The sequence below is a fragment of the Neolamprologus brichardi genome, chromosome 15 (genome assembly GCF_056152115.1).
Source record: "Neolamprologus brichardi isolate AB-2024 chromosome 15, ASM5615211v1, whole genome shotgun sequence".
Classification (NCBI taxonomy): domain Eukaryota; kingdom Metazoa; phylum Chordata; class Actinopteri; order Cichliformes; family Cichlidae; genus Neolamprologus; species Neolamprologus brichardi.
Window position 1 is genome coordinate 18,695,468 of NC_142118.1, and position 12,981 is coordinate 18,708,448.

The following is a 12,981-nucleotide window of genomic DNA, read 5'->3' on the forward strand; positions in this document are numbered from 1 at the left end:
AACATTTTGAGATTAAAGTTTATGGAAGTACATCAGCAATGATAACATATGCTCACTTGATCTTTTAATCAGGTATGATCAAAGAGTTTCTCTCAATATCTGAGCCACAAGAGAGCCGACTATCACACCAAACACTGGATGTTGGAGGATGATGACGGAGTGAATGTTAATCAATTGGATATTCTTCATCCCGCAACCCAGTTTATCGACAGAAGAGACAAATTCAGAGAAGAGAACTGTATTTCAAAAGGTTTTATTAACATACTTTTTCCATTTAACCAGCCTGTACATTTAGTACTAAAAGGCCCTTGTACACTGACCTACCACATTATTAGGTACAGTCTAATGGAATCCAATACTGTTTAAGTGAATGTTATGGTCTAAATTTTTAGGAATACCAAAAAGTAATGCAGCCCAGCAAACAACTATACAACACAAACATTAAGAAACATTAAGAAAAGCTTAAAAATGTTTTTAAAAAAGGACCATAGCTTTCATAAAGCTGATAGATTCAAATGAATTGGATCTCATAAATGTATCTAATAATGTGGCTATAAAATGTAAATGCACAGAAAGAAATCTGATCTTTAGACATTATGTGACAGCTGTTATTGAGGTGAGAAAGTAAAACAATTCAAACACAGAACACATAAACTTGAACTTTTGTCGGCGTAATGAAATAAAACTTCTCTTTAGGTTGAAGTTCACTTTAAGTTTTACAAGCTCAACATCTGACCAACGGATAAACAAATAAAGCTGAATAAACACTTTAGTGCAGAAAAGTTTGAAGATGTTGCGATTTTTCTTTTTTGCCAAACCACAGAAATCTGACAGACACTATATGGACAAAAGTATTGGGCCACACGTCTTAATCTTTGAAGTAAGGCGTTTTGCCACAGGTATTTAAAATCAACCATCCAGTTATTCAGTCTGCCCATACAAGCATTTGAAAAATAATGAGTGTGGTACTTTAATGGGATGCCACAGATATAACAAGTCTGTTTGTGAAATTTCTTTCCTCCTACATATTCCACAATCAGCTGTAAGTGGTTTTATGTCAGACCACATACCCTAATACAGCAATGTGGGTTCTCCAAATGCTGAGGCACAGTAATAGTCACCATCACTCTGCTGACTGAGATCCAAACCTCCTCTGGCATTAACAGCAGCACAATCATGTGCACCAGGAGCTTTTTGGTATAGGTAGGTGTAATGTGTAAGTAGCCCACTACTTCTGCTATTACAGTGCATTTTTGAGAGTCCTCATTTAAGTCTTCCTTTACGTACAACTTTTCTATGCATCATAGAAAGCCGTTTGCATATCAAAGTTTTGTTACTTTGGCTGTCAATGTTACACAATCCCACCCCCACATTTACTTTTAGGCCCACAGTTATTCTACTACAGCACCAATCTATATTTTTTGACATTCGTCAAGTTCTTTACTGCCTTTTTTGCACATTACTTGTACTCAAACCTAAATAGGGTACTACTTTTTGTTTTCCATTAAATTTTGCAGGAATCTTTGACATTAGGCACACAAACAGGATCACTGAAAGCTGTGCTTCATTTGTTAAATTGCAGCTCAAATGTAACACAGATGGCAATTTCCATAAAATTTGGTTTGGCTTTGCTCTTAGTTTAACTCAATCTGTACCGTTTTTCTTTGCCTCCAACGCATTTTCCAGCAAGAACTCAAATCTGCTGCTGTTGAATTGATGGGATTTCTAAGGTAACAGGAGTGCACAGATAGAAGTCAACAAAATAAATGATCTAGTTTTACCTCGAAAACTTGAATTACAAAAACAAAATAAAAAACACTCACTGAAAAATGTTACCATGCTAATTGTGTGTAATCCTGAGTCCTGAATAAACCACTGAAAATATTCTGAAAATTCCTTCTATGAATTTTCTAACTTCCCTTGTAAGGAACAAACCCCGTGTGTATCACTTCTTTAAATATAAATAAAGGCTGAACATTATTCTCCTTTTAGATACTATAACTAAAACTCAATGATACTATGATGCAACTTCAGTAACTAGTCGAGACTCAAGAATTTATTTCCCACAAACCTGTGGCTTTGGTACAGCTGGTAGTACTCGAGTATAACTTCAATTGTATATGGAGTTTGGCAACTTGATGACCCTGGCATTGGACTTGTAGCAGTGTCTCCACTGTGTAAACAAAGACATATGTACTTCTTGTCCAAGTAGTTTGGAGAGTTGGCAAAAAGGCCTGAGGACAGGTGGGTAGACGGGTAGTATGTGGTACTAAAATATTTACCCAAAGTTCAAATACATAATCACCAAATTCAAGAAAACAAAGAAACCAGCACCACAACATATAACTGGGATAGAGGCCCACACCACACCGCATGAATACATTAGTTAAAGTGCTCAAAAGGATAAGAGTGACTAACAGCTAACAAACAAAGCTTGAATGAAAAAGCAAAGTGAGGAAAACAAAACCCACATTCAGAGTTAGAAACACATTTCAAATGCATTAACAGAGAATGGCCTCTACGCTGAGTGAAGATGGCACATTCAGAAGCTTTCACAAGGCCGCTCATAAGCAAAAGATCCGTTATTCAGAATGAGCCAAAGAAGCTCAGCAGTGAACCTTCAAAGGCTTCACTCATCATGTGGTTTTATGTAGATTCATAAAAAAGGTTTTAAAAGGAGAATCTGAGAAGGAAAAGAAGCATTTTGGAAAAAAGGCAAGGAGAGAAGAAATTAAAGAAAAACTCTAAACGCAGGGTTGAGCTGTCTCCAGATGGCAACTCTTATGTTCCATCTCTCACAGAACGCAGTAAGTAGGCCAGGACGACTCGTAACAAACCATGTGGAGCAGAGCGACATCGGCGCATTGCCCTGACCGTCCGCAGTGCCCTTCGGCTAATAGGGGTCGCTGAATTAGAGGTGAGCTACAACAGATTTCTGAGTGGGGAGTTTTCCTCCTGTAGGGACAGAAAATATGTGCATTTTAAAGCAAACCCAACAAATATGCAGTCTGGTTATTTAGACACAAACTGACAGCTTATTTCTTACCAAGAGTGTCTTCCAAGGAGTTTAACATCACCTTGTTGAGTTTTAAAGTCCCCTGTTCCTCACCTCTGAAGGAAAAACATTGAAGCAATAGTTGTTACTTTCAAGACAAAAAAAAAGAAAAAAAAAAAAGACTTAATCAAAATGTAGTTCTAGTGGCACTTTATAGCGTTCACTGGATAGTCCAATATTAAAGGGATGCCTCCCACATTTCTTAAAAATCAGTGTTGCAGAGGCATTGTGAGCTGGAAGTAGAAATTATAGGAATGATATCAACACTAAAGCAAATAAAATCCAAACCATCTGCCAGACTAGATAACAGAGATAAGAGAGGTAATATATTTTTGGATGAAATTAAGGCTACGTTCACACTGCAGGTCCATCCATCCATCCATCCATCCATCCATCCTTTTTTATTCTGGGTGTCTTCTTGTTTCAGATAAACTGTGAAATTAACTGGTCTATTTTCTTAAAAGTTTTTGTGATCAATATTGGGATACATTGAAACAAAAATAAAAATTTGGGTAAAGTGCTCATCCTAAAGATGTGATCGATTTGGCCAGAATTCTGCCTCATTGTCACATATGTTTTGGACATGTCCTAATATCGCTACTTACTGGTCTAAAATATTTAAAACTTTGTCTGATATTTTTTTTAAAAAAAAAAAAACAGCTCCCCCCAGACCCGGTAATGGCTACAGTTAAACACTTAAATAATAAACAAATTCGTGCTCTGAGTTTTATAACATTGCTTGCAAGACGCCTTATACTTCTAAATTGGAAAAATAAAGCCCCCCCAACTCATTCTGCTTTGTTAAGAGACACAATGTATCATTTACAGTTGGAGAAAATTAAATTTTCATTGAGAGATAATGTTAAACAGTTTTACCTAATTTGGCAACCCTTTATAGATTACTTTAATAAGTAAAACTGGGATGGATGGCCTCCTCCCATATCTGCTCCAAGATTATACACATTGGTCTGGGCAGGTGTATTGCTTTTTTTCTTTTTCTTTTTTTTTTTTTTTTTTGGGGGGGGGGGGGGGTGTTTTGGGGTTTTTTTTTTCCCCCTCTCCCCCTCCTTTGTATATACTTATCTAGGTATATAAATGTGTATGTATAGACATAGATATATGATTGTTTATATAATGGCAATTATATTTTATGTAAAAAGGAGGGGGAGAGGAAGGAAGGGAAGGGGAAAAAAGGGAAAAATGTCTATGTCACTGTAAATGAGATACATACTTTGTTGCCTGATTTGAATTAAAAAAAAAAAAAAAAAAAAGGAAAAAAAATTAGATAAATAAATAAATAAAAAGCTTTGTGGTTTCCACTTTATTCTGACCATAAAGGTTTTTGTTTTCTTGCTGTGTTTTAATTGACTTTTGATCACATTATACAAATGAGCTCAATATTTCCCACAAAAAAATAGCATAGGTGTAAGGGTGGGAGAGCCAGACAGCCGATCAAACCGACATGGGACACGCAGGTGAGTAAAACCAACATACCCTTTGATTTTCTGCACAGCTCCAAGTCTTATCAAAGCTGCCAGAGCATTCTTCTGGAGGTCCGATGACAACACTTCAATATACCTTAATCTACCTGGAAATACACATGAGAACTTAACATGTAATCATTGGCATAGAGTACTGAATGTTTGGAAAAAAACAAAAACAAAATCACAAGTAGAAATAAGAAACATTTTGGGAGAGAACCTGTGAGAAGATGTTTGATGATGAACTTCCGGACAGCAGGAATAAACTGTTTTTCTGTCAGATCGCCTTCTTCACACAGGAACCGACACACCACCTGCCACCACAAAGGCAAACAAGGAACTCTTAGGACTGATGAGCCAACAGCACCCTCTAGAGGACATCTGCACAAATCTAAAGTTTCAAAATATAACAAAATAGCTCTAAGATACAAACAGATCTAATTATAAATATCCCAGTGTATTACACAATTTAAATTTATATGGTTGAGATTGAGGTGTCCCTCTTATCATACCGTACGTTGTTATTTATATACGAGAAAATTCTAAATTAAAAAAAAAAAAAAAAAATCTCTCCTTTCAAATGGGATAATTCATGTTTTTTAATCATTTGAACCAAACTGCTTTTCTTTGATCTATTTTCATGCACTTGACATCATAATACAGGACTGACTCTTCCAACCTGTTACATGCAAAAGACAATCCAGCCAACTCGTGTTCAAAACTACATTGTGTCACTGTGTGTGCATCTCCCTCACCTGGTATCCTTGTAAGAATGGATCGAGAACACTGGTGAGGAAGGCCAAAGTCCTGTGCCCTCTCTCGGTGATCAGAACCTCCTGCTGGTTTATTTGCAGAGCTCCGGTCTTCACCAGCAGGTAACAGGCCTCCTCAAAGTCCTGCCAGACAACAGGAGGTGAGAGAAATATGTCACAATGACCATACAATAATTTATTCATAATTAATCTGGCGTACACCAGCACAGAGAAGATGTGTCTCACCTGTACAGTAGCTCCAGGACAGAGAATGAACTCATTAGAAAACATGTTTCTCAGGAAGCTGAAGCCGTTGTAGATCTCCTCTGGAAAACAGACACATAAAGAGGTCACCACAGCATATCATGTACTTCCCTCCCCCATCTCAGCCTTTGTGTCCAAACAGCTCAACCTGAACTGTCTCTCTGACGCACTCCTCCCTAATCCTGTCCATTCTGGTCACTCCCAGTGAAAACATCAACATCTTTACCCCTGCCACCTTCAACTTGGGCTCCTGTCTCTTTGTTTCATCATAGTAGGTCTCACTAATATTTCACTCTTGTTGCTATCCTCCCATCACAAATCACACCTGACAGTCATCTCAACCCACTCCTCCCTGTCTGTAGTCTCTTCTGCACCATCCACTGCTTTTGACCCCAGTATTTGAACTTGTCCAGCTTCACCGTTACATCTCCATCATTGCAAATGTGCCAGCATAAACAGGCTGAGTTTAAGTGACTTTTTAAAGACACTTAGCTGCCAGCTGAGTTTATATTATTATTTTTTCATTGTTAGTTTGAATTTGCAATATGGATTCACAATTAAAAAAAGATTAAATTATCATACCATATAAAAACTTTTGACAGATTAAGAACTTCCACAGAATCTAATGTAGACTTCACATCAGATAAGTTTGTTTTGTTTTTTTTTTACCTTGTGCTCAGTTGGCACAAACTTACTTGGAAAAACAGAAAAGGAATTTTCTGGAGATAAACCAGTGATCAGTTAGCTCCCATTTCCTGTTACACAAAGTAGATTTAATCTGTGGTGTCCTAACTAACAGTAGTACTACTTGTCTTTCCTGTATTTCTACCTGCACTCATAATGACTGAGCAGGCTGAGAGCAGCACAGTGGTAGCAGTCTTACGTTTCCGGTTGGAGGCAGCAGTGTGGATGGCTGAGGCCAGCAGGGCCGGTCGGATGAAGACGTTTAGTGCCTGATTCCTGTAGGAGACGCAGGAGAGTATGACGACTGCCTGGTTTAGGAGCTCCTCTTCTGGAGTAATGGCACTGCGAGTCTCTCCGGGCACCTGTTGACCTCCTACTTCAAGAGATATTTAACATTCATTTACTTATGTTTTCCTTTTTTGTAAACAGTTGTTAATTGTCTGTGTTTTAAGTGGAGTCAGATTAGAAAGAAAAAAAAAAATCTAGCTGTCCTTTCCTGTGGTTGACTGGCCTCTGTCTTTCTCACCTCTGTCTAAAATACTTTCTAAACAGAGTTAATCTATTTTCCACAGCCAGACAGAGGCAGTCTGTTTTGTTTGCATTTGCAGATTATTTGTACTGGACTCTGAGTAACAGCTGGATTATTTAAATGTAGTCTTTAGCTCATGTTTTTATGACTGGGCTAATATTAGGACGATTAAAAACAAACAAACAAAAAAAAACAAACAATTGACATTGAGAAATAAAAACACCCGGGATAAAACAAACCTTGTTCTAATGCTAGCTGGACTCTTCCCTCAGAGATCCTCACCAGACCTCGATGAAGGGAAAGACTGGAGGAAACAACCTCTGAGGGAGGTATGTGGTCTGAAAAAACGAGAGAATCATAGATGAGGGGAAAAAAGATGGGATGGAAATCCCACGTTGTTGAGCTGCATATCAATATCACATCATCCCTATGCATTGCTCTACCCCTGTCGGTTTATGTTTAAGGTTGCATCTCTCCATCTTGTTTTGTTTTTACAAGGTTCCTAAAAACTGTCTGAATTAGTGCAAGTCTCTTGACTGCACTTCACCTAAAAGGAAATAAAACTAGTACAAATGTTTTCACATCATTTTCCAGCATTTCTTAATGTTAATCTGTTCTTAATCTGCGTTTATCCATGTTTAACTTTTACTTATCTTACCAACATCAGCCTGAGGACTGCATGTATATGTGTCAATGTGCACACAGCCATGAAAAGATTGTATGAACTTTATATCAAGATTGTTCGATTTGGCCTCTCGTTAGTCCTCTCACTTTAGTACATAGAGTTTTCATTATTGCTAAAACAGATAACTGGGCTCGTACGGTACCCGGCCAGTGGAGGAAGGCTCCGTAGTGCCGAGAGAGGTCCCTGAGCCACACTGCTTGTTCAGTGAGCTCATCGAGTGCTGTCCCTGGCTTATCCTCTGTCGCCTGTTTCTGCAGCAGGACGAAGGCCAGAAGGACCCAAGGCTTCAGGACCATGTTCTCCTCCTGGGCTCGCACCAGCCTGTAGGCGGAGTCATTCACAAAGCTGAGGATTTCCTCACTGGGTCTCGTGGGGATATGTCTGGAATCAAAAAGCTCAAAGTTAGTCAGTACTATATTTTGCATCTGTAACGAGCCTAAACATAAAACTACTTCTTTAGTTAAATAAATACAAAATGTGTACAGCTAACTAAGAGAGAGATGGTTTGAAAATGTGAGCACTGTCCACAGGACACTCATTAAAGTGAGAAGAAAGAGGCCAAATTCTAAACATTATAAACCTCTAGCATGGATATTGATGGATAGAAATACTGTTTTTATAACTATTCAAGTACAGAAGATAATAAAATGTCCAAAATATTTTAAAAAAAAATTTAAAGTATAAGGAAAAAGACAAGCAAATGACACAAGGCCAAGTTATGGCTTGGATTTGAGCCATTTTCACAAAATACTAAAAGTTAAAATCAGTGGAAAATAGAGCTATTTGAGCTATTTCAGATTACAAATGGAATTTAAATTAAAACAGTACCTTGGTATCAGGTTGAACTGGCTGCGGTTAACTCTGCTTTCAGCTAAACTTCTTACAGACACAGGTTGGCCAAAGTATACGTGGATACTGCCGTAGTCTTCACTGAGGATCTTTCTAGCTTTAAACAGGCCCTACCAAGGAGACGAGAAGAAGAAGAGCACCGAGTGATTTACAATAAGTCTTTAAAGACAAAGAAAGACCCACTTACACTTACTCAACACGCTCAAGTCTCCGTGACCCATTTTCCGATACCAGCTCTGCGTTTTATTATCATACAGTATGTGTTGGCAAGTCTGCAAGTGAAATATGCATTCAGACTGTTCTTTGAAATACAAGTCAGTCAAAAACAAAAAAAAAAAAAAGATGTCTTTGATCTCAAGTAATCAGACTAGCTGCTTTACACTTCCAAAATACCAGAATAAATAACTTTCTGTACTCGAGACTGCCAACTACAGCTTTTGATTTCAACAGCTTTGCTATGATTATGAATTAACGATATTATGTTCACAGTAAACAGGTCTCATGTTACTCACTGAAGTGGACTCCTTGGGTTTTGGCACACCCAGCAGCTCCCTGGCATAAAGCGCCTCCTCCAGAGTCCTCTCATAGCTGATGCTCACGGGGACCAAGCTAATGTCAAACACTTCTCCTTTAAAAAATGGGTCCATCACTATATTTAACAGACCTGGAGGAGGACACACAGACAAGGATAAGTGCTAAAAGTACATTTACTGCTGAATAAAGTTCTGGTGACACACGCCTAGAAAATCATCTGCAACCATATAACTTTTACATGTTTAAAGAAACAGCTTCAGATCTACATTTTTCACTAATAACCTGGGAGAGATCATCTGTGCTCAAACCTGAGCCTTACCCAACTTTGGAGTCAAAGACTTGGCCGTTCGGCTTCTGGTGCCCTCTAGGAAAAATTCGACTGGTGCATATCCGTTCTAAGGTTAGGAGATAAAGAGGAACATAAATGGTATAGAAATACAGAAACAAAAAAATGTGACTCAATCCAAATCACAAACCCTAATGAAGCCGCCTCCTCACCTTAAGCATAATCTTGACATACTCAGAGAAGACAGCCCAGTACAACTTATCTCCACCAAAAGACCTCCGAATAAAGAAAGCTCCAGACATCCGCAGCATCTCCCCAACGACCTTCATCCCCATGAAGTCTGCAGAGAAATGCAAAGTTCATGTGCAAATACTGGTGGTGTATTATAAACCCATCTTTAAAACATACGGTCAAGCAGAATTAAGACCTCTGTGACACAGCAAGCTCTGACGAGCTGATACACGTGTAGTTGATAATTTGCTAGCCCATCATATACACACACTTGTTCATTCCTTTGCTTACCCATGCCAGCAGCAATAACAGGTAGAGCCAGGTCGTAGGTGTACAGGATGTACGACATCAACAAGAAGTCCATGTAGCTGCGGTGACTGGGCAGGAGTACTACTGGGTGGTTATGAATGGCCTGCTGGAGCTAACGACAATGAAAGCACAAGTTAAGTGCATCTGTGAGAGTTTGAGTAACTGTCTGAGCTATCATCCTGCACTCACTCTCTGGAGGCCCTCTTCGTTGACACAGATGCTCCTGAACAAGGTTTTAAAGACTTTGGAGAGAGTGAAGGCGAAGAAGCGAACCGTACTGAGCTGCAAGCGTTGAGCCATCTCCTCCAAGATGGCTGCCGCCTCCCCAGTGACTTCATCTGTGGTCATGCCCTTCTCTTTAGAAACCTCAAATTCAAAATAAATCAATTACAAACAAAGACATGTTAAAACAAATTATGCTTTTAAAAAAATGTAAATGTGATTCATTTCTGACAATAAGAATGCAGGATGATTTTTGTCCCCCTCTGTCAATTTTCTTCGTCTATAAACTCGAGAGAAAACTTTGGACTTTGTTTATTTGTAGTAGCTCCAGACTTTGAAGTTTTCACTGTATGAAATAAGGTAATATTTCAAAATAAATTAGAAACCATTTCCTGTTACTGTGTCATAAAACACCACGCTGTCCTTGAATGCTAGTAATGGTGTTAATTTTAAAAAGTGCATGGCACAAACTGCATTTCCTCTGATAGCCACTGGAGATTGGCTCAAAAAGCAGATCAATCTTCATGATTTAAGCTTAAAGTTAAAGTCAGGGTTGCCTTGATTAAAAGAATGCTGCAGACACAGGTGGCTGTAGTTGCAATTAGGCTAAATGTGTTTTCTGCACTTAACCTAAGGTCATTTGAGTTACTAAACTGGGCCTCTTAGCTGCATTTGTGGTGTCGGTGTCTCCTGAAGCACTTTTATTATGTGGTTAACTGTGCTGACCTTCATACCTGTCTGTGCTCAACTCTAACGCTGTGTAAAACTTGTTACTTTAGCTCGCTTGCACGCATTTTCTTGTTGCAGAAACCCTTGAAATAAATGTGTTAAAGAATGGAAAGTGCAGGAGACATTTTTCACTGTGAAATGTAATTTTCTGAACTGAAGAGAAAAATACATCCACCAGGTATAACCAGAAAGCCAATTTACCTGAGTGATGACATAACCCAGCTGATCAGACTGCAGCACCATTTGCTTCAGCTCACTGACTTTGCATGGAGTCAATCCTTTGTAAAGAACAGGAGTGTAACATTTGAGAGCGTATCGTAAGTCACTGGAGTTCCTCCTCTCCTCCAGAATATCCTCAAAGTCATCTCTCTTCTTTAGCATAGGATCTCTATGCTATTAAGAAAGGGACAAAGCGCACTATTAGAAACATGCTTTACTCACAGTTCTCCCTTGTATAACTTGAGTGACAGTGAAGACAACCACAGAAAAATCCTATAGAGGTGAAAAATTGACAGTTGATATGTTTGCAATGTACAAACAGATGTGGCATGCAATGCACGACATCAGCATTTATTGTAAAAATTGTTGTCCTGTGCTGCAGCATTTTTGACACAAACAAGTGACATTCACATAAGCCCACATTCAAAATTTTTGTTAAGCACAAAAGATTTCTTGAGACCACTGAAGGAGTGTCAATTTTGCTGCTGGAAATCTTGTTTTAAAGTTTAAGCTCAAACAATACCTCACATCTAATTTCATATCCATGTTCTCTGTAAGTAATCAATGAACAGCACTTAGAAATATCTACTGTGAAATAAAAAGTGCAATACTGCTCTCTAGGGGTGAAGCTGAAATGGACGCCAAAATTCAAAATGATCACACAAACCTGCACTTTTTTGGTTATGACAACTATGACAGCGTGTCAGACATGGCCCTCCAAAGTAGCCGAAGTCACCGACAAAAACGCAGAACCTCAGCACACAGAAATATGTATATACTTATAGCGTCAACGCTGCTCGCTTACCAGTATTGTGTGTGTGTGTGTGTGTGTGTGTGTGTGTGTGTGTGTGTGTGTGTGTGTAGTGATTTCTGGAATTGTAATTTTCATTCTCAAAATAGGCCAATTTTACTTTGATGTGCATGAACACATCAGGGCTCTAAGTTACTGGCACAGACTTAAAGCTTGAACAAACACATGTCACAGTTATTTTAGTTCTATGATTTTTGAATATGCAAAAAATATGGCATTAAAAATCTTTTTTTACTAAAGAGCTTTACTAAGAGCACCACACGCTTCATTAACGCTCACATCCGGTTCAGTATGTTGAAAGCAGCCAATGGTTGAAAGTAACAACGTGCATAAGGTAATATCTGCTATTTAAAAAAGTGCTCGAATACAGTAAGCTTTATTAGAGCACTTTAACGTTTTTTTATGTTAAACCAACGCATTAAGTTCACTTGTGATTAAAGGGGCAATACACACAAATCACGAGAGAGTAGCTTATTATTCCTCCCCACCACCACCACAGTGAAACTGAATAGGAAACCAGCAGATACTGGTACCATGAGGAGCAGGATTAGGAAATACTGTCGCAACTGTTGCCTCATAGAAGTTTGACATTGGGCTTGCACTAACCCTTTTGACAGGGTTAGTGCAACTCCAAAGTTAAGTAGTTTTCGCTTAAATCTCCTCGGGAACAAAACATAAGGTCATACATTTTGTCTCCTGTCTGAAAGCTTGAAGGCTGAAACTTCAGGGATATGAGCAAAGAAACTGGCACGATGTAGGAAATCAGTTCGTTACCTAAATTAAAGTGATCCGATCTACACACACACACACACACACACACACACACACACACACACACACACTTTCCCAACAACATAACCAACTACATCCAAACACAACACAGCAACGTTAAATTAAATCACCAGCTTCCGCTAAGAAATCACGCCACGCATTCTTGTAGTTAAATGTATTTTCCCACGTTAACCACAAAATTAGCGCATGTTTAAAGCCTGCGTCGCTGCAGACGTGCACAATTCAGCACGAAACAGTTTGAATGAAATGTCAAATGTCAAATAGTAGTCACCGAGCGAGGGCGGAGAGCTGAGCTAGCTTAGCCCGCTGGCTGAGACCTGCATACCTACCGAATAAACAGCTTCGGAGGCCATGTCACACTTTACAAACACACGAGCGATACATCCAGCGAACTTAATACGTGCACGTTTATTTTGCACGGTCCTGTCTCTTCTTATCACACTGTTAGCTGGTAACAACACCTGAAAACTTCACATGGGCGTATTTAACAAGTGGCATTTCCGTGGCAGCATTTTTGCCCTTCCCTCTTTTACCTACGGTGGCCGGACA

The 12,981-nt window shown here is 38.9% G+C and overlaps 1 protein-coding gene across 2 annotated transcripts; it reads right to left on the bottom strand.

The window, feature by feature from the left end:
- Positions 1-243: 243 nt before the first annotated feature.
- Positions 244-12,944, bottom strand: gnpat (glyceronephosphate O-acyltransferase). Of its 2 annotated transcripts, none has more exons than XM_087852173.1 (17): positions 12,762-12,944; positions 10,812-11,003; positions 9,849-10,025; positions 9,642-9,771; positions 9,332-9,459; positions 9,153-9,228; positions 8,812-8,963; positions 8,279-8,409; positions 7,593-7,831; positions 7,005-7,103; positions 6,436-6,609; positions 5,535-5,614; positions 5,292-5,432; positions 4,757-4,850; positions 4,550-4,643; positions 3,047-3,111; positions 244-2,955 (listed from the first exon to the last, which is right to left on the bottom strand). In XM_087852173.1, the coding sequence occupies exons 1-17, from the start codon at positions 12,783-12,785 to the stop codon at positions 2,912-2,914; spliced, it is 2,040 nt and encodes a 679-aa protein (XP_087708299.1). In that variant the 5' UTR covers positions 12,786-12,944; the 3' UTR covers positions 244-2,911. The 2 variants fall into 2 exon arrangements, with proteins under 2 accessions (XP_087708299.1, XP_087708298.1); XM_087852172.1 differs by having other exon boundaries at positions 6,436-6,612.
- Between the last annotated feature and the right edge of the window lie 37 nt (positions 12,945-12,981).